The 26,054-nt window shown below is 41.7% G+C and overlaps 1 protein-coding gene across 1 annotated transcript; it reads left to right on the top strand.

Annotated features, from left to right (window-relative positions):
* The first annotated feature begins 210 nt into the window (after positions 1-210).
* pear1 (platelet endothelial aggregation receptor 1) lies at positions 211-25,426 on the top strand. The gene is made up of 22 exons (XM_071907176.2): positions 211-317; positions 1,342-1,443; positions 1,541-1,641; positions 3,521-3,613; positions 9,345-9,591; positions 11,510-11,615; positions 12,156-12,292; positions 13,144-13,356; positions 13,772-13,946; positions 14,691-14,811; positions 14,994-15,157; positions 16,061-16,163; positions 16,959-17,111; positions 17,228-17,359; positions 17,783-17,914; positions 18,431-18,553; positions 18,943-19,161; positions 19,958-20,067; positions 20,319-20,445; positions 21,327-21,389; positions 22,035-22,229; positions 25,148-25,426. Exons 1-22 carry the CDS (start codon positions 211-213, stop codon positions 25,291-25,293), a joined length of 3,069 nt encoding a protein of 1,022 aa, XP_071763277.2. The 3' UTR covers positions 25,294-25,426.
* Positions 25,427-26,054: the final 628 nt, after the last annotated feature.

The following is a 26,054-nucleotide window of genomic DNA, read 5'->3' as shown; positions in this document are numbered from 1 at the left end:
AACAGTAAAATAAATGAACATTCCTCAAGCAAATTGCTCAATTCCTCAGCAAAAAAAACCCAAAATTGATGTTAGAAAGCGTCTATTTCCACCCCAGTTTCCAGTAGGATTACATTTTGGCCCCTTTACCCTCCTTGCCTAAACATTTGGGCACCTCTGTTGTATTTTTTATCCTACTAGAAACGTCTGTTCCTTTCCTCCCTCAGGACCATGCCGACTCTGCAGAGCTCTGCTGTCCTGCTGGTTTTTAGCGTCCTGATTGGTCTGTCCTGCTGCCTGAACCCAAGAGACCCCAACGTGTGCAGCCTATGGGAGAGGTGAGACCAGTTTAACTAAAATAAATGTCTCTGTTGTTGGATGAAAACCACGCATCTGCAAAAAACATAGGCTTCTTGGACATGAAGAAAGAATAAGCGTTTTCTCATATAGTAGACGACCACATATTGTTGAAAGCACCCAGTGGGGTTTTAACAGGTTTTAAGTGCCGATGGGTCAAGAAACTTTCAACACATGAATGACCAAGTAAACTTCAAGTGAGAAAAAATAAAAAAAATAACACTGAAATTGTAGTTATGTGGTTTGTTGTCTGCAACAGCGATGATATACTGTATGTTCACTACTTTGAGGCAGGAAACTTTCTCATTCACCAAAGTGGCTGGTTGAGTCCAAAATTCAACAGCCACTTTTGCTATTTTACCAGCCAAATTGCTTCTGAGGATAGAAATGGACCGGTTGGCTACCGGACAAAGGGCCAGTTAGAGCCAAAACCAAAAGTCACAACCAGTTGGCTGGTGGTTGGTGTTAATTTCCAACCCTGGGTCCTATATGTAGGGTTTTTACATTAATATATAGCTGTCACATCACTTCCAATGGTACACTTAAATCCTAGAATAACAAAGTGAAAAGACATGGCTTTTGCTGCCAGACACCGCAGCACCATTGCTGATTAGCTGTGTGCTTTTATCTGAGCTATTTTTAAGTTTTTTAATTTTGAAGGCTAACAAATGACATTTTAAAATCAGAGAGAACATGATCAAATATTCAGATAAAAAAAAGCAGCACTAGAAAACATGGAGTGCCAAAGCCACCATGATAACTATTCATTTGACTGTGATATATTTTTAAAAAATCCCACTTTAAAGGCAAATGATGATATTATGGTATAGTGTTTTTCACTCATGTTTATCATTTCCACACCACTTCTGACCCATGTAGCTTGTCACTGTGAAGTGTCTTCTGTTAAATAAGTGAAACACATCAGTGTTTTGCTTCAAGTAAAGCAAGATAACTTTTCCATTTCTTCTGACTGGATATATTTGTGTGCATTGTTCTGCTCTTCAGCTTCACAACCTCGGTGAAGGAGTCGTACTCCCATCCCTACGACCACGTGACGGAGGAGCCGTGCTCTGATCCTCGGACCTCCTACAGATGCAGCCGCCACAGGTAGCGACAATCTGCTGACTCGCTTCCTTTTCGGCAGCCTTCCTGTTCCTGCCATTGGAGGGTCAAAGTGTCTGTTTGATTGCATTTTTTCTTTTAGAATAACCTACAAGACGGCCTACAGGCAGGCAGTGAAGACGGACTACCGCAGGAGATACCAGTGCTGTCCGGGCTATTACGAGAGCCGAGACAAGTGTGTCCGTAAGTAAAGTCTCTCACTGTGGAAACTTCTGGGGCAGTTAGTACTTTTTCTTTATTGAGACAGACAGTAGGAAAGCTGAGGGGGGAAACAGTGAAGAGGAGGTTTGGCAGGATTCAGTGCTTGGCCAGCAGGGATCCACCATCACCAGAACAAACTTCAAACCAACTCTGTCCACAGACACTCACCTGCTTTCATTTCAGTCTGTCATCTGTCATGGAAACTTCTAGCAACAGAACTTAAAAGGTTAGGCAAACTCAGTGGGTATAACCATTCATGTCATTACCAAGGTTCGGAGTTTGATTCCCACTAGAGCTTCCCATGCTGAAAATGTTTTTACTGGCTGGCATTTTGGTAGATAAAAGTATCTACCAAACAATATATTCCTGTTGTCATGTGAAAACCTCAAAACTCCAATTTTGGTGTTTTTCATATTTTCACTTCAACTAAAGGATTACATGGCCTTCTATGGATTGAGAAAATTTACCATCTTTGGGTTTATAAAACCCTTTCAAACCCAATTGGATAAACTCAAAAATGCCTGGTGGTAAAGCTAAAAACAAGGCTGCTTTTTCTTGGCTTCTGACAAGCTGACACACTGAGAAGTTTTCACGCAACAATATGCATTTTTTTGTTTGTTTCTTATTGTTTAACCATCTAATGTTCTCTAACCATATGACAGTGAGAGCCATGCGTAACCGAACACTGCAGCTGCTGATTTCTCGGATTAACACTAGAGAGGCCAAGTTGCAGTCAACTGATGGCTGTTTTGAATTTTACAATTGAAATATCTCAGCTTTCAAAATGTCCTCTGTGACTTTTCCTGGACTGAATTTCTGCACAAGCCAGTGTTGTTAGTTTTTCTACATAATGCAAGGAAATAGTAGATATGTTTACATTGCGTTTAACGACTTGCTGGCCTTTTCTTGGACCTGCAAAATCCACTTGCCTTTCTGCTGTCAACACGCCTTCAACCAGAGAGGAGAAACTAATCAGTGGAATCAGCTGCTGCAGTGTTTGGTTGGAAAGAAAACCTGGATATACATGATACTGATCTGGTGAATCAGAACTGAAGAAGTCTGTGGCAGAATTACTAGCCTTCAGTCAAAAATGCGTGTTTGAATTAGCCTGATCAATAGCAGGACCATTTATCAAGCTGGCGAGCACAGACTCGCTCTGAGAGGAAGCTCCTTGACAGGCATCTGACATTGGTGTCGTGCCTGAAATCGCATGGATGAGCCCAGCTGTCCAGCCGGCTTCACTGTTTGTCATGTGCGGGAATAAATTTAGAGGGGTGAATGCAACTGAGTTCAATAGATTTGTGATAGAATAAAATAGTAAATTCAACAGTGTGCTGTTGAATTAGCTTGATCAGGCACATGGGCTTTCATAATAATAATAATATTAATAAACTTTATTTCTAAAGGACTTTTTCTTACACAAAGTACAAAGTGCTCACAATTACAAGAATAAAAACAAACACAAATAAGACATACTGTATATAGACATACAAAAGACAAGAAGCAGTAAACATCAACAAATGACATCCAAGTAATTTGAAAGGAAAACAACAACAATAAATAAATATATAATCATTAAAAAAAACACATAAAACAAGGTATTAATTGAAAGCAAGTTGATAAAAGTGAGTTTCCAGTTGGCTCTTTATCATACTGAGAAGTGCAGGACTAATCTCTACTTCTTACCATCTTAAATGACACCTGTAACACTAGTGCCTCTGGGATCCCTAGTCCCTACACTGTACATTGTGTCACCTTGTTGTACATTATCCCTTGCATATTGAATGCTTACAGATGTTGACCCGTCTCCGAAAGCCAGTCTCCGAAAGAAATTGTGTCTCAATGTGTTTCTCATCAACAGCTCGCTGCACCAAGGAGTGTGTCCACGGCCGCTGTGTCGCTCCTGACCGCTGCCAGTGTGAGGGAGGCTGGAGAGGCGACGACTGCTCCAGTGGTACCAAACAACTCTAATTTCTTTCTCTGATTTACTTTCTCTCCTTCTTCTCATTCGTTCTGATCCTCTCTCTGTCCCCCATTTTGATCTTTCTCTCCTGTTCATTCAAATTCAAATCTGCTTTATTGGCACGACAGAGAAAGGATCTATGTTTCCAAAGCATTTGCAAAGGATAAAGTCAAATAATGGATAATAGACAAACAATTCTACAGATTCTGCACATATATCAACGATAGCATATAAATACATTGTAGCATATTAAAGCAATTCAGTACATTCGATATAATCAAGTCAATGTATAACAAAATAAAACATTGGGAGGGATGGGGGTGCATTTCTTACAACAAGACAAAACTTACAAAATCATTCTCAATATTTACATTTTCACCCATACTTTGTGACATTTAGACACAAACTTTGCAGCAAGTTTGTTTTTTTCCTTTTCTCCCAGTAACACCTTGAGATTTTCTTTTTCAGTCAGTAAATGAAATGTTGGGGTGTCTTCTCTTTCACTCTCATTTTCCTCCCTCTCTTTTTCTCTCTCCCTGCATGCACACACACACACACACACACACACACACACATAAACTTCACAACAGGAAATGACAAATGGCCATTAGTGAAGTGGCTGATCTTCTCACACACCACTCCATCACACAGGAGGCCTTTCCAGTGGAAACAGCCAGGCAGCGTTACCGAATGCACAGCCATGCGTCATTAATGTCAGCCTCAGTCCAGAAAGCAGTTTACTAGTCCAGGTGGACAGCTTGCCCCGCCTCCCCCCCTCACTGACAGTTGTTATTCCACATTAATAATAATAATGACTATATTTTTATCGCACTTTTCTTAAAGTTACAAAATGCTGTGAAATAAAAGGAACAAATCAGGTATAATAAAGGTAAGACTTGCACTGCTGGCCAAGGCATGGTCAGTAAAAATTCAGAAACCATAAACAAACAAGTTTACTAAACTATTATGGCATAATGAAAACAATAACAAGTTATCAGTTAAATACACTACCAGACACACCTGATTGAATGTATTATGTTTTTCTTTATCTTAAAGTCATTTTGATCTAAAGGCTTATGCTTAAGTGCTTGAAAATGTTTTTTTAGCCAAATATAAATAGTGAAGTTGATGCCTATGTATGAATTTCTGGCTAAAGCCTTTGCCTTTCCATCAAGGCAAAGGGCGGCTACTTTAAAGAATCTAAAATATAACATAGTTTTGATTTGTTTAACACTTTTTTGGTCGCTGCATAATTCCATTTGTGTTATTTCATAGTTTTGATGTCTTTACTATTATTCTACAATGTGAAAAATAGTAAAAAAAAAATAAAGAAAAATGTGTGTGCCCAAACCTTTGACTGGTAGTGTATCATGAAAGTAGGTATAGTTTATAAAAATGGGTTTTGAATTGTGTCTTAAAAGAAGATAGAGACATTAAACCTGCTGTACTCCTCCTACCACCAACGCTGACTGGTTTTAAAAAACAAAAGTCAGCAGAAACAGAGCAGTCAGTTGTAACTCAGGACAGCAAATTGAACAGTGAGTGTAACCCTGTTTGTCTTGTGTAAAATCACTTTAAATACAATCACCCAAACAATGTGGAGTGTGAAACTAGAACCAGATTTCACAGGCTTGCTTGTTCCGTCACTGAAATTAACTTTTCCACTACTTTCAGCCTGTTTCATCGCACTCAGCTGGGTCAATAGTACACACAGCCCTCCTCCATTTTCCCTGCTCCTCTAAAGAGAGAGGGATTTGGCTTAAACGGGTAGTGGTTGATGTCTTGACAGGGGGATGATGGGAAGGGGAAATGGAAAATGTTACCCCACTCTCTCTTGCATGCCCCAATTCTCCCCCTCTCTCTCCTTTCCCTCCCTCTCTCCTACCTCTCTCTCTCCTCTCCTTTCCCCTCCTCCCCACCAAAGTTTTCACTCTTTCCTTTCCTACTCTATTCTCTCTGTCCCCCCCCCCCCCCCCTCTTCTCTCTTAAGCCTTGGCTCCACCGTATCGGCCTATAATAGAGCCTTTCTGGCAGAATAAGACCCGACACTTCCTGGATGCCTGTGTGTTGAGCTATCTAGCTGTGGGAAAGGGGAGAGGGGCTGGGGTTTTTCATACTGAACCCTCTTAGCACTGTTTGCAAAAGAAAGACAGAGGAAAATATAAAGAAAACAGGAGAGGGGAGAGAAGTATAACGCTCAATCCTCTGTGGCCCCGCACGCAAAAGAGGGAGGAGCAAAGAGGGGGAGAGCGGGGTAAAGAGATGGGAGAGAATGAGAAATCCAGCGAAGAGGGGGGGAGATGGTGGTAGTGGTGATGACTGAGGTAAGAGAAGAGTAGGAATGTGGCTCTTAGGGAGCTACAAAATGTCATGACAGAGTATTTGCTGTACCTACGCTCTGTTTCGGAGCAGATTTTGATAGAAAGGCCAACAGAGCTGGAATCAAAACCCAGAGCCCAGAGTCCGGTTAGATGACTGGGAGATTATGTGGAGTTTGGACGCAGGCAAGACCCTAAACCACCACTTGGACAATACACTGGGGAAAGGGAGGAATTTTTCCCACCATATCTTTGTGCATTCCTCATAAAGCGCAGTGAAGAGCTGCCAATTCTGACGTGCGCATCAATCGGTGGGTTTACATGCACACAGTATTCCGGATACTGGTTTGTGTCCCTGTAAAGGTCATGCTCAGGATAAGCTGTTTAGATGCATCTTCATATCCCCATCACACGCATTAATAAACAGAATATTATCTGCATGGTAACAGAACTTACACGGACCACAAACGTAGCAGTAAATGGGAAAAGGTGTTTGTATGCCTCAGTATCCCGGCTATATTCAGGTTTCTCATTATCAAGGTCGTTGTCAGTGGTGCATGCTGTTCACATGTGCCGACTCAAAAAATGAATACCTGAGTGTCTTGGATAATAACGTCAGTGGCATCAATTCACTAAACCCTAAGCTATGGCAAAGTCCCTGCATCTAATACTGTTTGCCACCAAAGCCTGTTTATAAAGGCTAAATTCCTGGGGACAAGTGGCACAGTTACTGAAGACTGACAAGATTATTACTGGGTCAATGCGATAAATAATTTACATTGACCCATTGATCACCAAACTACCTTGCACAATTGCACACAGTTGGAGGGAAGATTGGTCATAAATGCTCCCCTGATGTGATTTTTTTGTTAGATACGGCTTCCAAATAAATTTCTGGCACTTTTGGTTTGATCTCTGCTCTCCAGCGTAATGATAAAAGCTACAAAATCAAATTTGGACTCACGTAGGCTAAGGTATGGCAAGTGCCTTAGCTTGCCATATCCAATTGACGCCCATGAATTGATGCAGGTAAACACACTCAGCAACGCTGTCAGAGAAAGCGTTGCACTTGATGATTTATGCTCACATGCAAACAAACAGATCTGGGAAGAGTCATCGTTTGGGTCAGTGGAGGGCTTGGGCTCTGCCAGCTGGTCTGAGTACAGTATCTCAACGATCGCACGTCCAATCTGCTCATTTTCACCCTTTCACTCATCCACGCTGTCTGGCTCTATCAGCCCTCGGCTCTTATATTGACGACCCCTTGGACCCTTCAGTTAATTCCCCTGCTGTCCTGGAAAATGTCTGTGTAAACATTATCGCCGCTCCAGCTGAGTTTCTCATTATTCAACGTGACACACTCCAACAGAAACCCTCTGCAGTGCCCACACAGGGAACAAGTGAATTTATGATTCATTTAAACAAAAGAGGCAAAGGTCCTGCTCTGAGTTAGAGCAATAAACAGAGCGCTCCATGGCAGCACTTGCGCTCCAAGCCAAATTTGGCTGTACTTTACCCTCGGTGTAATTGTCAAAGCAGCCCTTGTACTTTTCAAAGCTGTGGCAGAGCATATGTGTGGCAGAGGCAAAGGTGGGTGGGGGACCAGGGGCACGAACAAATGTGAGGTGTAGCTCAAGCCTTGGTGCAGAGTCGATTTTGTGCGTGCATTTCTATTGTCCAGCAAAAATACTGTAAAAATGATGATTCAAGATGATTCAAACCTCAACATCTTGGACAAAAAAGAGAGTACAGCATGGATTTGTTTGCATTTGTCACGTCAGTCATATCGGATATCACTCTCCCAACATGTCCCATGTCCAAGACAGTCAGAGTTATTGATGAGAAATTTGAGGAATGCACCCATGACCAATCTGGGTTCTCATAAAGGGATCTATTGGACGGAGATCTCTTCATCATGGTTGAAATCCAAACCTTGTGCGAATCGCCGCTGCAGGCGAACCCCCTGAGCCGATCCTTAGGCTTCTGTAAAATTAACCATTTAAACGTCGTCCATCTTGTCGGCTCCACGCAAATCTCCCTGCCAATTGTAAATCATTTGTTGGTAATATAACACTGCTGCGCTAAGGGGCAGACTTGGACGAGGAAGCAACGTTAGTGAAGCCGCAGTAATGTGTGGAAGATATGTCGCCCCTGGAGAGCGATCGCTTGCACTCTTCTTCTCTTGTTCCTGCTCTGTTGTTGTTCCTGTTCTCTTGCTTGATATGAAAGTCCCCATGCTGCGAGACAAATTGAATTTAATAGGATTCGTTTCTGCTTATTTTTACAGTTAGATTTCTTAAAATGACATCATATTACCATAAGCCTGCCTCAGGGTTTGTGAAAGGAAAATTGAATGAAGAAAAACAAAACTGACAAAAATGAAATTAGCATTCTTGCATTGTCTGCAAGTTTATCATATATAATCTGTCTTTGCTCAACACTGCGTTTTATTTTATTTCCCGCATTTCAGAGTAGGTTTTACCCACATTAAGTTTAGAGAAGCAGGCTTATGACTGGAAGGTTGTTGGAAAATCCCTGGAAAATCTGGGCAGAGAAAGCCAATAAGTAATGCTCTCCCCTCCCTCAATAACAACTGTCATTGTGCCCTTGAGCAAGGCAGTTAACCCCCAGCTGTTCCAGTGGAGCTGCTCAGTGACCCACAATAGAAAACTATGTTGGACTGGCCAGCTCTTTGGTGTGAATGCATGTAGCCGTTTAACTGTGAAGCAGTGCGGTGCTGAAAAAGAGTATCTGTGCTCAGCAAACCTTCTCTGGATAAATACAAGTTAAAAAAGGTGACAGTGATGTCCTGTGTAAGTTCAGCTGGGGTGTCTGTGATTGTCGCTGAAACTGTCCAACTCTGAAAACCTGTGTTATTTGATTTTTGCATTTTTATTTTCATTTAATCTATTTATCCAGTCTCATTGAGATGTTATACTCTCTTTTTCAAGAGAAAGGAAGCAGCATTATGACAAGCATAATGCCGACAACATACAACAATGCACTTGAATGATGGTTATGATTATGTGAAATTGCCAAAATACAATAAAAGTGACATAGATCAAAAGTATAAAGTCAAACCTCACTATAGGTGTGCTCAAAGACAGTAGTGCACTACTTTACTTTATTGCCACATCAACTAGACAGTTGCTTGGAATTAGCTGCAGTGCGCTCATAAAAACATCCATAACACAAGATAACACAACAAAACAGACTAAACAAGCCAGCAAGCAAACAATAACAAACATCAACAAAACAAGACATACTAAAGGGTAATGGATAATAAGATACTAACAGACCAGAGGGATCAGGGGTCGAGTCGTAATAGATCTTAAACAACATAGACAGTCTGGATAAAGCTTCTTCATAATCAAGGAATAACGGATTATGTTTTTATCTTTCAGCCTGCGACGACAAACACTGGGGTCCGAGCTGCAGTCAGCAGTGCAAGTGTGAGAACGGCGCTCTGTGCGATCCTGTCAAGGGAACCTGCCAGTGTCCGCCGGGATACATCGGGCGCTACTGCGAGGACCCGTGTCCAGCGGGCAACTTCGGCAAGGGCTGCCTGCAGAGGTGCAAGTGTGGGACTGGAGGATCCTGCGATAAAGCAACCGGAGAGTGCTTATGTCGGGAGGGATTCACTGGGACGTTGTAAGTGCTCTATTGAAAAACTTTGCATAATTCCTAAACAGCATATCAGCATATGAAGAGTTTCATTTCAAAATGCTATATCTGTTTAACGAAAATCATTAACACACACACATTAAGCACACGTTTAATATCTCTGAAATCTAGATCTGTGGTTCTCAACGTGGGGTCCGGGGACCACCAGGGGTCCTTTAAGGGGTTCCAAGGGGTCCCCAGTAAATTGATGAATTGTTAAACTTCACCATTATTTCATTTACAAGAAGTTAATACAATTAGAGAATGTAGAAGAATGACTGTTTTGATCATAGTTTCACTGTTATCTCTCTACCTACAATACAGATAGTCATGGGATTCTGGACAAAATCATATCTGACAATCAAAATATTCTCAGATTTGTGTCCGAGAGACAAAATATCATCAAATGGGGTCTGTGGCCCTAATGTGGACTGCATTAGGGGTCCTTGATATGAAAAAGGTTGAGAAACACTGATCTAGACGATCCAGCCTGTAAAAGTGTTATCATTTTGTCAACCATAATACGTTATCGACTATCCATTAAAAAGTAAAACAATGTGATTTCATTTTTTGTTATGAAACATCTTGTAAGACTAGGTGTTTTTGAAATAGCAGATTATCTCATTTTACTTTACTTTTACTTTATTTATCCCACATAGCTGTCAAGCACATGTACATAACTGAAATACACGGGCGTTTACAAATGTAAAAATCTAATCAAAATCTAAAACAATACTCATAAATTATACATATTAAGATACAATAAAAGAGCACCTATTAAAAAGCAGAAACTCTTCATAGATCAGTCCAAACCCCTCTCCCAAAAAAACAAAATCCACACGAAGTTGAAGACACTCCATCAGTTCTACTTGGGGAAATTAAGTAGAACTGATAAAGCTTCATGGATGAGGTGTGAAACATCTTCAACTCTTCATTTTAAATCCAGTAGATTTTTTTTTGATTATTTTGTTGGACATCTTACTACCTGGATGACTGATCCGAATGAATCTACACAGTCATATCTTCATACCTCACTTTTCTAAGAAGGTAGACGGCAAAACGCAGTCTGTCAGACGCAGCTCTGTCACGTCCCGCTGCGTTATTTGCTTCTACAACTACAATTTAAAGAGGAAAAATGACCCCGATGTACTACTGTACTGTAGTGCGTGAGTCATCTGTTACGCCCTGTGTTTTAGATGCCCCTGAGGATGAGTAAAGAATGAAAATTCTTCACCACTAGATATTAGTGGAAACTCTTAAGCTGCCAATGTGAAAACGCAATACACCATTTTGAGCGTTATAAAAAGGGGGTTTGGCAAACGCGAAGAAGGGATAAAGCTCCTTGGTGAATAGTGTATATTTGAAGTCCATCCATGTTACTTTGCCTTGCTTTCCTCCAGGGTGCATCAGAAAATATAATATCCCACCAGATAATTATACAACAGGTAGTTTCAGCCAAGCAATCTGATTGGTCAAAGACACGCTCCAACCGTGCTGATAATTCCCATAAAGCACACGTAGCTGTTGTAATGCCAAGTCTTGCAGTAATCAGGAATCTGCTGTAGTATTTTTTCTTGCTCTGGGCAAGTTTCCTCCTAAACTACTCTAAAGAAAAGTTTTCAGATGGTACATATGAATCTGTAACTCTTGTCTAAAAGCTGTAACACCCATGAGGCTGTTTTTTATCCAATATTCAATCTTGAAAAGTTTCCATATTGCGGGTTTTTGAGCAGCAGGAGGTGTGATTTTGTAAGAAAACTGTTATTTTGTGTAACTTGCAGAACAAAACATTTACTTCAGCCCTCAGGAATGTCACAGGACACATGTTTTGTTGTAGCGGAGTGTTTTCTGACTAAAGTGGGTCCATTAAGCCGTTATTAAGCATCGTCTCCATCCTGTTCCCCAGCTGTGAGAAGGCGTGTCCCAAGAGCCGGTGCCCTGTGCGGTGCCCCTGCCAGAACGGCGGTATTTGTCAGGGCAAAGGGGTCTGCGCTTGCCCCCCTGGATGGACGGTACGTTTCCAAGTTTCACACAGCTTACACTGGATCCGGCCTTCATGATATTCGTGCAGATTGCCAGATTTTAAATTCAATCTTAGCTCCTAGTGCTATATTCCAGCTGGCCCGATCTTTGGATGAGCGGTGTAACGATGTTTCCCAATCCGTGAATGAGTTGGCTCTTTTTCCTCACACGCAACGAAAGTCAGTACGTCACCCGCATATTTCTGACAACATTTTGGAGACACCCTGTCATCTCTGGAGACAGGCAGGGTGTTTTGTTATGCTGACATCATCACATTTTCATCTCCCATATTCCCTTGTTTGTGAAATACATATGGGAAAGGAGACATGATTGTCATCGCATTAGAGGGCAAACAAACAGATAATTTTGGCATCTTAACTGGCAGAGAAAGCTGCAAAGTTGGTAGAAGGATGATGAAGGTGTCTCCAGCTGTTGCGGGTTTTTGTTTTACATTTCACTAAGTGATGCATCCATTTTCATTGGGTATTCTCCTCCTCTCTCTCCAACTCTTCTCCTCTGTCTCTCTGCAGGGAGCTGTGTGTACGGAGCGCTGTTCAGAGGGAAGGTTCGGACCCAACTGTGCCCAGGAGTGTGTTTGCCACAACAGGGGCCACTGTGACCCCGAAACTGGACAGTGCCAGTGTGCTGAGGGTTTCACTGGGAACAGGTGTGTGTGTGTGTGTGTGAGTGCATATGTGCCTACCTGTGTGCATGGGCCCCTCCCATACTGTAGCTCCACAAGAGCCATCTGGACACTTGCAGGGTCCAGCTAATTCATCCGTAATGAAAGCTACCTGTCTTTCTTAAAGCTGCAGTAGGCAGAATTTTTAATATATAAACATACACCTGTCTTCGTCAGCCTAATCCACAAAGTGGGGCTGCAATAGAAAGGAGTGTCTCATCGCCTCTAATTGAGACACTGAAATGACATTTTGGTGGCCGGTATGGTCCCTGGCAGGAAAACTTCTCCGTTCACAGGAAGCAACGAACCAAACTGTCTCCTAATCAGCAGTGAGCAGCGCTCAGTCCAGAGAAAGCTGGACTTACCAATGTTAGATCTTCTGCCTCTCTTGTCCCTTTGGTATTCTTTGGTATAAAACGATCACAAACCGGCTGGGTTGGTAAACATGAACATGCTGTGTACGGTTTACTGACATCACGTTACATGATTTCTGGATATTGATGTTCAAGCAGTTTTCAAACCAGTAGGAGCTGCCAAAGTACAAAGATGCCCAGTGCAGCTTAAGGCCTGTTTCTATTACAAAGTTATTAATTCTTACTATTTTACAGTTTGCTGACAGCAGAGGCAGACAAATATGTAATAGTTAACATGGCTAACATCATGACAGGCTAACAATAATACAAAATAGATGTTCAGATTTGGTTTATCAACTAACTCCTAATTAACAACATAAAAATCTCTGGTTGGGATGAGAATCTACAGACAGACTTGTGTATCATTTCTTGTTTTTTTTTCCTTTCTGTGTATCTGTGTAACCGTTTGCGCTCCGCCCTCAGGTGCAGCGAGGAATGCGCTGTGGGAACGTACGGTCTGGACTGTAAAGGTGTGTGTGACTGCGCTAACGGAGCGCGCTGCTACAACATCGACGGAGGCTGTCTGTGTGAGCCGGGCTTCAGAGGGCCGCACTGCAGAGACAGGATGTGTCCTCACGGCACCTACGGCCTGCACTGCGAACGCACCTGCCTCTGCCAAGACAAGCACACGCTCAGGTGGGTGCTGGGAGATGATTGGAAGGCTCCGCCCATTAAGGGGTGACTCAACCAATGAGATTATTTCTGCCTCGAGAGCTCTGCCTCTGAGAAATGTTTGTATGCTAAAACGAAAACTCCAACCTGCGTGGAAAGAGCAAATCCATGTAATCATAATGAGGGTAAACACAAAGTACACACATGTATGCTGGCACACACACACACACACACACACACACACACACAATCATTGGTGTGTACATTAGTGACAGTTTAACAAATTCAATTATAGATACAGTGTATCATAGTAGATAGGGGTTTATGGTTTTCCTTTTTCTTTTTTTTTTTGCAAACTAGCATTTTCTCCCTCTCACTTTTTCCTCTATTGTGCTTGCTCGGCAATTTAATCATGTTTACGTTTGTTTTCGTTGGCTAGCTGCCATCCGATGAAAGGCGAGTGCACGTGCCAGCCGGGATGGGCGGGACTGTACTGCAACGAGACCTGCGCTCACGGTTTCTATGGTCACGGTTGCCTGGAGCCCTGTCTGTGTGTGAACGGAGGGGTGTGTGACGGCGCCACCGGCCGGTGCCAGTGTGCCCCCGGGTATACGGTGAGCGGTGAAGTTTGGCCTGGAAACACATTGGCTCAGTGGATATGAATTGATTCGATTTCTTTCACTTTCTGTGTAGATATAGCTCTCAAATCTACTGACTTAACCTGTTCAATCTGTATCTTTGTATCAGAAGATAATAGTGTAAAATATACAGTTATATGCATTGTCCATTATAGACCATTGCCAATGCACTAAATGTTTTTTTTATATTAAATATAACGAGTAATAATATGTAATAGTAATACCCTAAAACTCATCTCTTCAAGAAACACTCCATGTCTTCCTCTCTTTACCCTCCTCTCCCTCTCTAAACATCCCCCCATGTTTTTCTCCTCTATTTGCACTGAAAATGAAAAAAAAAAAATCATTCTTATTTTACTTCATACTCCAATATCTTTACCTAGCACCTCTCTATCATCCATGATCATTCTGGGGACACAAGAAATTTTGTTTTATCTATTATCTGGGCATTGTGGCCTTGACTCTTGCACTCCTTACTGTTGGTCGCTTGTAATGTGATGGTCATCTAGGAGTTTAACAGCTAAAAGTTCCATGAATGCTTTACAACTCTATGAATGCTTACATTTTTAGCATGGGTGGCCCCAGTGGGAATCAAACCTCCGCTTTACCCATTGAGCTATACTGGGCCTATACAAGAGCTTCACCTACAGTGCATGCTTTAAATCTAATGTATCTGTAGTGTAAGTGTAATGTAAATGTCTCACCTGTGTTTACCTCCAGGGGGTTCACTGTGAGAGTTCCTGTAAGAGTGGCACCTATGGTAAGAACTGCTCCCTGGAATGCTCCTGCACCAACTTTGTCGACTGCTCACCCATCGACGGGACGTGCTTCTGTAAAGAGGGTGAGTTTAGATAGCAAATAAAGAAGAAGTGATGGATTGCCTGAAAGTCATACACATCGACTTGTTGACAGACTGGCAATTGCGTCATATATCTTATACAGTGTGTAGACCCTGTCATTAAAGAATAAGAAAGTACTTTCCAACAGCCAACCAACCAATTAATGTCCCTTGTGTGAGTGCAGGCTGGCGAGGGCGGGACTGCTCCGCCCCCTGCTCCGAGGGAACCTGGGGCCCGGGATGCAACGCCACCTGCCACTGCGCCAACGGGGCAAAATGTAACCCTGCAGATGGATCCTGCACCTGCACCGCCGGCTGGCAGGGGGCGCTGTGTGACCAACCATGTCCGGTGAGTGCCTGAAATGAATTTTTCACAGGCTGAAAAGAAGGCTTGGCAATAAGGTAACACGAGGTCAACATACAGTATAATATTGGAATAGTGCAGACCTTTTAGCTTTATGTATGTATTTGTCTCCAGGCATGTAGTAGTTAAAAAAACAAGTTGGGTAAACTCATTATGAGGCAAACAACCACCAATATAAACACAAATCCATTATATTTTCATACAAATCTATACATATAGAGAGTTGATTATACATATCACCAGCGATGTTTTGGTAAATTAAAAGGTCCAGTCAGTGATAATCATAAGGCAAACAACAACCAATTATAACATACTGCACATTTTCAATTCTATCATCAATCATATGTTTAGAAAAGTATTCATTTATGCTTTTTAAACTGGGTTTAAGTGGGTTAATCCTCCACTACTTTTCCGATTGTCTCCCAAAGCAAGAAAAAAAAAAATATCCTGGACTCAAGCCACCGCATTGCACAAAAACACATCACACTTCATAAAAAAATACATTAAACTGCATAAGATAAGAAAATTGCAAAGCATATTTATCCTATGTCAAGTGGAGCAGACAAATGAACCATTATTATTATCATTGATAACACTAACACACAGTCACAAGGGCTGTAACCACAGTTCCTGGCAGTTGTTTGATTGGACTGTGTGAATTAGCAGTGTTGTCCAGCTCTCCATCCCTTACCTCACCCTGTGTATGCTTTAGTCTCTGTTTTTGGATGTGTGCCCCCCCCCTTGTCTTTGCCATGCCAACCAGCCACGCTGTCTATACAAGAACACATTGCCAGTGTAGTATTTTGTTTGACTCTGACTGAGTTGGCCAAATGCTGCAGAGATTCCCCTGACGATGCTTTGCCCGTTGGCATTTGTTCACATGTACAGATGGGCACGTTTGGGCCAGGCTGCCTGAAGAGGTGTGATTGTGTTGAGGCCGACGGCTGCCAGGCTGCCGGCGGGGAGTGCCGCTGTCTGCCAGGCTGGTGGGGTAAGTGACGACGCCGTCCTGGTGCCTCTTCCAGCTTGGCTCTGGTGCCGCAGATAAGTCTGGTCCAATAGTGCTGAGTGAGCCACAGGTTTCTGACTGTTCTCCCGCTCTGACTTTCATTCCGGTTGCACTGATCGATGACTTTATAGCACTTTTACCCTTTTCTCAACTAAAGTCAGAAAACAGTAAGTGGCATTTACCAGCACACAGGATATGATGTAATGATCCGATGTGCTGTCAAAGTAGGGGTGAGCACCTAAATAGAAACCTGGCTCTGATTTTAGAAGAAGTGAGAGAAGGGTTTATCAAGTGGGCTTAAAGTAAGTAATTATACTGTTACTTAAGTAGATTTTTATTGTAAGTGTTGTACTCAGCCGCATTTTAAATCACATCCATTACAGAGTACACATTTTGTGCATCAGAAAGTGGATAATCATCAACTTTATTCGTCCACTTTATTTTGTAATTTCCAAATTTTCCAATTAAAAGAATCTAGTTTGAACTCTGTCCTCTCGTCCTTTTAGAATTACATGGGAAAGAGCACAATGTTCTCTTTTCTAAAAAGTAACTAACTTTTAAATTAGCTACTTTTTACTTTTACTACAGTAGATTTTTACACCACGAATTTGACTTCTACTTAAGTAAAATATCAGCAAAGTAACAGTACTTCTACTTGAGTAGGACATTCTAGTACTCTTTCCACCACTGCTTACCCTCACCTACATTACAGTTAAACTACACTGACACTGGGCCCCCACTGCTCCATTCATCCACCTCTCATAATGTTTTCCCCAGGTGCCCGCTGCAGCGAGGAGTGTCCAGACGGCCAGTGGGGGCGCCACTGTAACCAGACCTGCTTCAAGCGTTGCCCCAACAGTGACACTTGTGTGAGGGAAACTGGAGCCTGTGTGTGTCGCCCGGGCTTCTGGGGAATCACCTGCCAGAACAGTGAGTGTTGTTAGGCCGGCTGAAATGCTGCGAAAATCTGATCAAATCAAATCAAACCCTGAGGTGTGCTTGTGGCATTTTCTCTCTCTCTCTCTCTCTCTCTCTCTCTCTCTCAGAGTGCAGAGCTGGGATGTATGGTGACCAGTGCAGCATGTCCTGCCCGTCCTGTGGCCAGTCGTACCGCTGTCACCATGTGACGGGCGAATGTGATTGCCTTCCTGGATACACCGGACCCCACTGTGATCAAGGTCAGCATTAACACGATACATCCATACGCAAATGGTCAAAACAAATGCTGATCTCTTTACCGTACTGGTATGCAGGATCTAATGTAACGACGCCTTGTCCTATCAAACTACAGTGAACACCTACCAAGAAAATGGATGTTAGAGGAAAAGCGTGGGGGAAACAGGGTCATTAAGTCTGTCGTTTGGGTTATACTGTGCTGAATACAAGAAAATTGCTTCTTTTTTTTTTTTTTTGTGTGTTTTTATTAGGAATTTGAAAGCAGATATACATGAAAAGATCAATTCACAAACTTCCACTTTTTTTTTTATATAACAATCCCACCCTCCCTTAATTCCCCTCCCTCTCAAACCCACATTTTGTGCATCCTAAATAAAAAAAAATGGAAAATAGCTTCTTTATGATATTCTGTAATCTATTTCCAGTTTGTCCAGCTGGTTACCACGGCAGGCAGTGTTCTGAGGTTTGCATTAATTGTGCCAACAACTCGACATGCGACCACCGGGACGGCCACTGTGAATGTCTGCCTGGCTGGACCGCAACTGACTGCTCCATACGTGAGTGGGACACGTTTACTTATAGGAATAATACTCAGAAGGGAACTGTGGGGTTATCACTTAGTGGTGTTATGGATACAACAGCTGTTACGACACATGCTTGGGCATTCAGGCTTTGGTTGATGTTGGTTCGATGTTTCATCAGAAATTAATTCATAAGGATAAAACACAGAAGAAAGATTACAAACTAGCACCCTTGTTATAACAGCAGTTAGCATTGCAGCCAATTCCATTTCTCTCAAAGCACGAGTAGCTGTGCTTCATGGGAATTGTCAGCACAGTCTTTGACCAATTAGATTGTTTGACCAAAACTACACATGCTGTAACAAATATTTACAAAGTCTCCTTGTTCCTAGAGCTTTCAAAATACTTTTCATTTACACAAATCTGGTGTATGATAGACACAGAAAAGATAGATTATTGTCTCTGCACAGTAGTTAAATCCTTGTTGCACATGTCTGCCTGGTTCTCAAAATGCGTGGGTCTCATGCCACGTTGGTACTTTGTGTTCTCCAGCCTGCAGTCCAGGAAGGTTTGGTCCGTTCTGCACCCAGACCTGCTCCTGTCCACCCAACTCCATCTGTGACCGCTACACTGGAGACTGTGTGTGTGAGACTGAAGGAGATGACTGTAAACAAGGTACAGACACACACACAAGTTGTTCCATGAGCTTATGGAACAATAATATTGAATTACACCCACTTTATACTTCTTCAATCTGTCTCTTTTCCCTCTAACCCTTCACGACTGGAGTGGTTTGAATAGGTGAAATTGGTAAGGGATAATAGCTCTCCTCTGGATTCACCTGGTCAGTCTGTTTCATGGAAAGTGCAGGTGATCCTACAGTTTAACAGACTAAAACTGCAGCCATTACCTCAATGTTCCATTTGTAAATCCATGGCCCAAAACGAACAACTTGCCCTGTTTCCTCTCACAACAGTGTGCTTGTCCCATTTCAGAGATGGAAAGTAATGAAAACTGCTCTAGCTGCCGTACTTGAGCTCCTCTCCCCTCCTCCTGTTTGGCAGACTCCACAGAGCTATCGGGGAGCGTGATGGTGCCTCTTCCCCCCGGTGAGAGGGAGTCGTGGGGGGCCATCGCCGGCATCGTGGTGCTCGTCCTCCTGGTGGTCCTGCTGCTGGCTCTCCTGCTGCTGTACCGCCGCAGGCAGAAAGACAAGCAGAACAACACGCCTACCGTCTCCTTCTCCACCACCCGCACCGTCAACTCCGAGTACGCCGTCCCAGGTACACGAGGCCGTTTGTAACACACAGTACAGCGCACCAAGAGTCTGGCTTCAAAGATGTGAGGAGATTTGTTCCGAAATGAGATATGCATGGCTTAAAAAAGCAATTATTGCGCTATCTTTTAAATCCCTTCTAAAAACACACTTTTATAGACAGGCTTTTATGTGAATTGCCCCTTACACTTGTATCTCCATTTTATTTTAGATTGTGTAATTGTTTTATTTCTTGTTTTTTACTTAGTTATTTATTACTGTCTCTATAGGGGACAACTTGTATTGTCTGGGCATTCATGTGGTTAGGAACACACACTTTTATAGTCTTATGTACTGTTTTTAGTTGTATCTCTGTTTGTTTTCTAGTTGTATCTGTGTATCTCTTGTATTACCTTTTATTCCTATTTTTTATTTATTTATTCAACTTTATTTAATTTAATTGTGGTACTTGTACATCACTGTCTCTTTGGGTTTTACTGTATGTAAAGCACATTGTTTTTAGAAAAGTGCTATACAAATAAAGTTATTATTATTATTATTATAAATCCAATAAAAAATGCAATATAGAGGCCGGTAGAGGCTGACAATCTTCTTGGCCGTGGTCTGTTTATTGTTGAAAGTAATTGTACTAATGTTTCAAAATTAATATATGATTTATTGATGTTAAAATGCTACATAGAGCACCTTTAAATGTTAAGAGACCCTCTGACTCATGCTTGCAAGACAGTAAAACGTCAGAAAGCATAATCATTTAAATTATTGAGCACTGAATTCTGATTCCACGTGTCTGCTTTGGTCATCAGACGTTCCTCACAGTTACCATCACTACTACTCCAACCCCAGCTACCACACACTGAGTCAGAACCGGCCTCCGCTGCCACACCTGCCCAACAACCACGACCGCACCATCAAGGTGAGCGCCAACTCTGTGACACACCAGGGAAACCTTTTGGGCATCATGGCAGGAGAATAGAAGTGGGAAATATGCAATTTAATCAGCAATCAGTGCCAGTTGCCCAAAATGTTGCCCAGTATATCGCAGCCTTTACTCATTACTGTTACATTTCATTGCCGCTACTCCATTCCAACAGAATATTGCACTGGGTGTATTTTCTTCACAGTGATTCATTCAGATTCTGGCTATATTTTTTTTTTGTCAAACAGAACACCAACAACCAGCTGTTCTGCAGTGTGAAGAACATGGAGAGGGAGAGGCGGGGCTTGTTTGGGGTGGAGAGCAATGCAACTCTGCCTGCAGACTGGAAACACCATGAGCCGCGCAAAGACTCAGGTCAGTCTGACTGTCCAGTGTGAGATTCACATTCAGACTCTGTCACGTTTCATTACATTTTAGGCAAGAAGAAATTACAGGATTAACATTACAAGCAAACAATAGTAAGGAGTAGTTTTCCTTATATATTGGCCTTTTATTGAATATTTAACATTGCCAGTGTTGTCTACCTCTGTTATCATGGAGGTTCCTCCCTGACCACAGCTGTAAAAAACTGTCTGTAAAACCTGCAATGAAATAATATTTTCTTTGCACATTGTATTATTCATTTAAATGTTCAGTGAGGTTTTTAGTAAATTAATTTTAAGTCAGTAATGTATCCCAGAGTTTCCCTACATTGAATAGGTGAAATTCTGGAGGAAAAAACTTCATACATGTAATTTTTTTGGCATGAAAAAGGTCAAATTTAAAGATATTGAACATTGGCACAAAATTTCGGCTATCGGCGACTTCAGTATTGGTATTGGCCTTTAAAAACCCATATCAGTCGAAACCTAAGGAGTGAAATGGTAAAAAAATATAAAAATATTCCTTTTTAATAAATAAATAATGATAGAAATGTTAGGTGAGGAAATACAATAAGAGCTGAGGAGAAAATGGAGACATTTCTTTTTATTTTCACATTCAGAAAACTTTATCATCCATCACATTTCCAGTGGGTAGACAAATCATTTTCATAAAACACAAAACAGAGGTAATATGAGACAATAAAAACAATAAGAACATCGTTAAAAAAACAATAGGTGCATGGCCAGCATTCACTCACTGCCATGCCATCACCTGGTATTGATTTTGCGTGTTTCCAAGACAGGCCGTCTGCTTTTTATTAGTTTGCCATAAATGAAAATGAAGACGCCAGATTTGTCTTTTAACGTTTACAGGAGCTTTTGGAATTGATCGGAGTTACAGCTACAGCGCCAGCCTGGGGAAATATTACAACAAAGGTACTTTATCACCCTATTTTCCTATTACCTGTCCTATTACCTCTTCTAGACACAAAGGAATACTAAACACAGACAGTCTGACCTTACATAATGCCAGAGCTGCAGTTACATGAACATTACATGGATATTAGCTGCGTAAATGTTACACAAGTGTGATCTTGAGCTTTTGATGTATCTTTCTTTGTGGTATACCCAAAAAACATATTGTACCAATTCTTTAACATTACCATTTAATTACAATTTAACACTCATTGCCTTGCAAATATCCCGTATTTCCAATTGTGACATTTGTTTTTCACCGCAAGCTGACAGCTGAAATGGTTTCACATGTTGATGGACCCTGAGAACAAGCCAAACTATTGATAATGCATAGAAAAATGTCACAAACACATGGGTTTCATAAAGATTATTCATATTTCATAATATAGAACTGTCCAAGAGAACTCATAATTCATAAAACAACCATAAAAAAATCTTGGGAATCTTGGAAAATGTCTATTGTTTTTAGAATAACAACCTAAAATAGTCAGTTTTTCACCCTGTGCACTCAGCTGGCTACAACTCTGTTACAGTCCACCGCTGTGGAGCGTTCTGACCTTCCAGTACTTCAGGTGTGTTTTACCTTCTCTTCCTGTCTGGTGGCAGAGCTGAAGGACGCGGCGGCGGTCAGCAGCAGCTCTCTGAACAGCGAGAATCCTTACGCCACCATCAAGGACCTGCCCGGCCTTCCCTTCTGCCCGCCGGAGAGCAGCTACATGGAGATGAAGTCGGCCATGCCCAGGGAGCGGGCGTACACCGAGATCAGCCCGCCGCCCTTCAACACCGCCACCTTACGCAGAGGTGAGCGAGGCTTTAGACGTGTTGATATGTTTTACTTTTTGATGTCCAAAAAGTCATTCATCCCAATGCCAATGCCCAATCAGCAGCACAGCAGAATCTGATGTTAGGTGATAACATTTTTACATTTTAGATTTTAGGCCTTTAGCTACATCAGAGTGACTTGAAACTAGAACTAAAACATCCTACTCAAGTATAGTTACTCTGCTGATATTTTTCTGAAGTAGAAGTAAAAGTACTGGTGTAAAAATCTACTTAAATAAAAGTAAAAATTACCTAATTTAAAATGTACTCAGAGTAAAAGTTACCAAGTTACTTGAGAAGTTACTAGAAAAGAGAATGTTGTTAGCTATGATCTTTCCCATGCAACTCCAAAAGGACGAGAGGACAGAGTTCAAACTAGATTCTTTTAATTGGAAAATTTGGAAATTACAAAATAAATTGCACAAAGTAAAGCCAGATTCCTCTTCTCACTGTGAATGGCTCCACAATTTGTCAATTTACGATTGTCCAGTTTCTGATGCAGATCCTACAAAATCTGTACTCTGGATGTGATTTAAAAATATATATACATAATATATACATAAATATAAATATATACAGTACATAAAAACGTACTTAAGTAAAAATTCAGTGGGACAGAGGGAGATGATATGAAGTGAAACAAGGCAACAGTAAACACAAATGATGAACATGCATCATCCCTCCATGTTTCGTCACAATCGGACCGGTGGTGTGGCAGCTGTGGCCTTTCAAATTTTTGAATTTGATCTTTAATAATTACAGCATCCCCATCAGGTCGATCGGTGTCATTTCTTAAACAAACACACTGCCAAAATGCATCATCATCCCTCCAAAGTTTCGTCAAAAACCGCGTAGAAGAAAATTCACTCCTGGGGCGAGCTGTTTCTTTAAGAGTCCTGATCAATCAGACATGAGAAGAGGGTTCCTGCTTGCCGGCAGCGTGACAGATGGGAAGGACGGGCTTCCTGAAGGCCGGGCCGAATGAATGAACAACTGTTTACATGGAAGTGAGGAAAGGTCACTCTGAAGGGAAGAGGAAGAGCAGGAGAGAGGAAAACCAGGGTGGCCCAGATTGTCCCTTTGTTTTGTTTTCTATTTTATTACCTTTTCATTTCCCCTTTTTGAATTTGATCTTTTTAAACATTTATTTATCCGGGTTAGTTAAGAATACAAGGGCTTCTTTTACAAGGGAGACAAGGCAGCAGCAGCACATAATAATAAATGATGAAACTGCTGTTATAGCAGGTTAAGAGAATCACATTCATAGATGGATGGAAATACTGACTGTGGCTTTTTCCCCTCTGTGCTCTGTTTTGTTGTTTATCTTGGGATGGCAGTAGCGTAGAAGTTAGAGAAGTTCACCAGTTTGAATCCTGGGCTGGCTGGGAAAATTTGGGTGGGGAAAATTGAGTGAGAAAGGCTCTTATCTCCATCAACAACTACTAAACACTTAACCCCACTAGCTCTAATGGAAGCTGTAGTTGCTGAAAAAAGAGCCTGCATGGTCAGTCAGCTTTGCCTGTATAAATAAATAAAGGGTAAAAAGTTTGAGTTACAATTAACTCAGTGATATTGTTGACCTTGTGTGCACAGGCAGACAAACTAGACACTGAATAAGTATTGAATAATTTATCATCCGTGGGATCACATAATGTCCTCAGTGAGCCTGCGTTGGAACTTTAAATATTATAATATAATATTATAATATGAAAACTTTAATATTGTGATAAGCATCAGTGAAAAAAGAACACAAATCCTTAACTTCAGTAAAGTTTGCAATAACCTGATAGAACTATACTTGTCAAAGATCTACTTAAGAAAAAATATTTAAATGTTTAATATTGTATTAATGCATTTAACTATTTAAACTTGGAGTTTTAGAGTTTGGAAGTGATTTGTATTTGAAGCATTAACCTCCTCAGGTTGAGCTGATGGTTCAGTTCCATTTGCTCTGATTGCTTCCTCTTAAAGTTGATTGGCTTTAGGTTGGAAAGGTCACCGTTCTTATTAACTTACTTCATCATGTGTATGCTGAGCCTTTTCATTCAAAGTAGACACTTAGTAGTGGTTTGTAGAACAAGAAAAGTGGTTTGTATAAGAAGTAGGATATTTATTTGCTTTGAAATGTGGTGAAGTTTCTGTACTGTACAAAAGTAAAGTAAAAACTCTCTGTATGATCTGCCTTTTTCTTCAAAGTAGACACTTTCTACTGGTAGTTCTACAGTAAATGTGGGTAGTAGAGAATACAAATATACTCTTTCTATACTAAGCCTTTTACATGTTGGCAGCATGTTACAGAGCTTTAGTCCAGATCACCGCAGGCGAGTCCAAGCCAGGTCCAGTTGAGTTTGAGTCAAGACCAGATCCAAAGGGGGTCGAGACCAAGTCAAGACCGAGACCAGAGCAAATTGAGTCCTACATGTACATGTCTTTCCAAATGTAAAAATAATGCTTAAGGAGTTTCTTAAAGATGATCAGAGATGTAGATCTTTCTACAGGAACTCTGTACTAAACCCTTCAACATCTAACCAATTAATGCAAAGGATTTTGAGAATCAACACATACTATAAACATTTGTAATCCTTTAAATTGTTTATAGTGCTGAGGACAAAATAAAAGAACGTGAGAACTTTTCGAAAAAGTCGAGTCAACATATAATGGCCGAGACCAAGTCTGACTCAAAGGAGAGAGACCGAAACCAAGTCCAAGATGACATAAGATGATCTGGAGACTGGACTCGAGCGCACAGCCCTGGCATTTTATCTCATAAATATAGTGGAGTTGGAAGTAGGATATGTGCTTTTAGATATATGTAAATACACAAGGGTATGACCAGCACCTCTCATTGTAACCTTCCATTTATCACATTGTCCTTTTCTTTCCTGCCCCTCTCTCAGAGCGTCAGAGTTCCCTCGGTCACGCTCCAGATCAGGACGTCCAGAACCACTACGACCTGCCAGTCAACAGCCACATCCCGGGACACTACGACCTGCCGCCGGTCCGCCGCCCCCCCTCCCCGTCCCGCAGGAGAACGCCTCAGTGACAGTCACAACAGCGGAGCAAGTTTCTACTTTTTTTCCCTCATCACCACGGGGATGAAACTGCGCTTGCGCTCCCAAGCAAGAGCCGCACTTTAAGCTCTTGTCTGACACCCAGAGCCCCACCCAGTAAAGACCACCCACAGGACAGCGGGGAGGGGAGGGGGGGGGGGGTGGTCTGTCCCACTGAGGCACGATTGTATAACGAGGATGCCCCCATTCAACTCAACGTGTTGTGAGGAAACACTGCCCCCCTGTGGATCAGAGTGGTACTTGCCTCACCATGACGGACTTGTGATCCAGACTGGGGAGCCAGCAGGCTGCGGTGCAGAAGGCTGGAGTGGGGCGACGCCAGTGGGACTCCTGCTGCATTCATGTCCCATGGGAAAAACCGTCAAACGACTTCATGGTTAAAAAAAAAAAACACAAGGCAATTTTCTTGTGTTTGAACTCATTTGAAGCCATCAAAACACCATAATGGAGGTTTTCTCTAGACTCTGGTTCCTACTAATCAGCTGTTTCACACCTTTAAGGAGGCCCTGTTATCGGAATTCAAATTTTGTTCTGTTCATAATATATGATCAAAGATGGTTAAAGTACATTGTTAAAATGTTATTCTGTTTGAGCGGTTAAATGTAAAGGTATTGCATTTTCAAAAATCCATCCTTTTTTACAGGCTGTTTTGGGATAACTCCAGTCAACGCATCACAACTAGACTTCTTGATTGGCTCCCCTCACTTAACTGATAAAATCCTGCCAACTGACC

This window comes from Centroberyx gerrardi, chromosome 12 (genome assembly GCF_048128805.1).
Source record: "Centroberyx gerrardi isolate f3 chromosome 12, fCenGer3.hap1.cur.20231027, whole genome shotgun sequence".
NCBI lineage: Eukaryota > Metazoa > Chordata > Actinopteri > Beryciformes > Berycidae > Centroberyx > Centroberyx gerrardi.
Note: the sequence above shows the minus strand (reverse complement) of the source record. Positions and strands in the feature narration are given on the sequence as shown.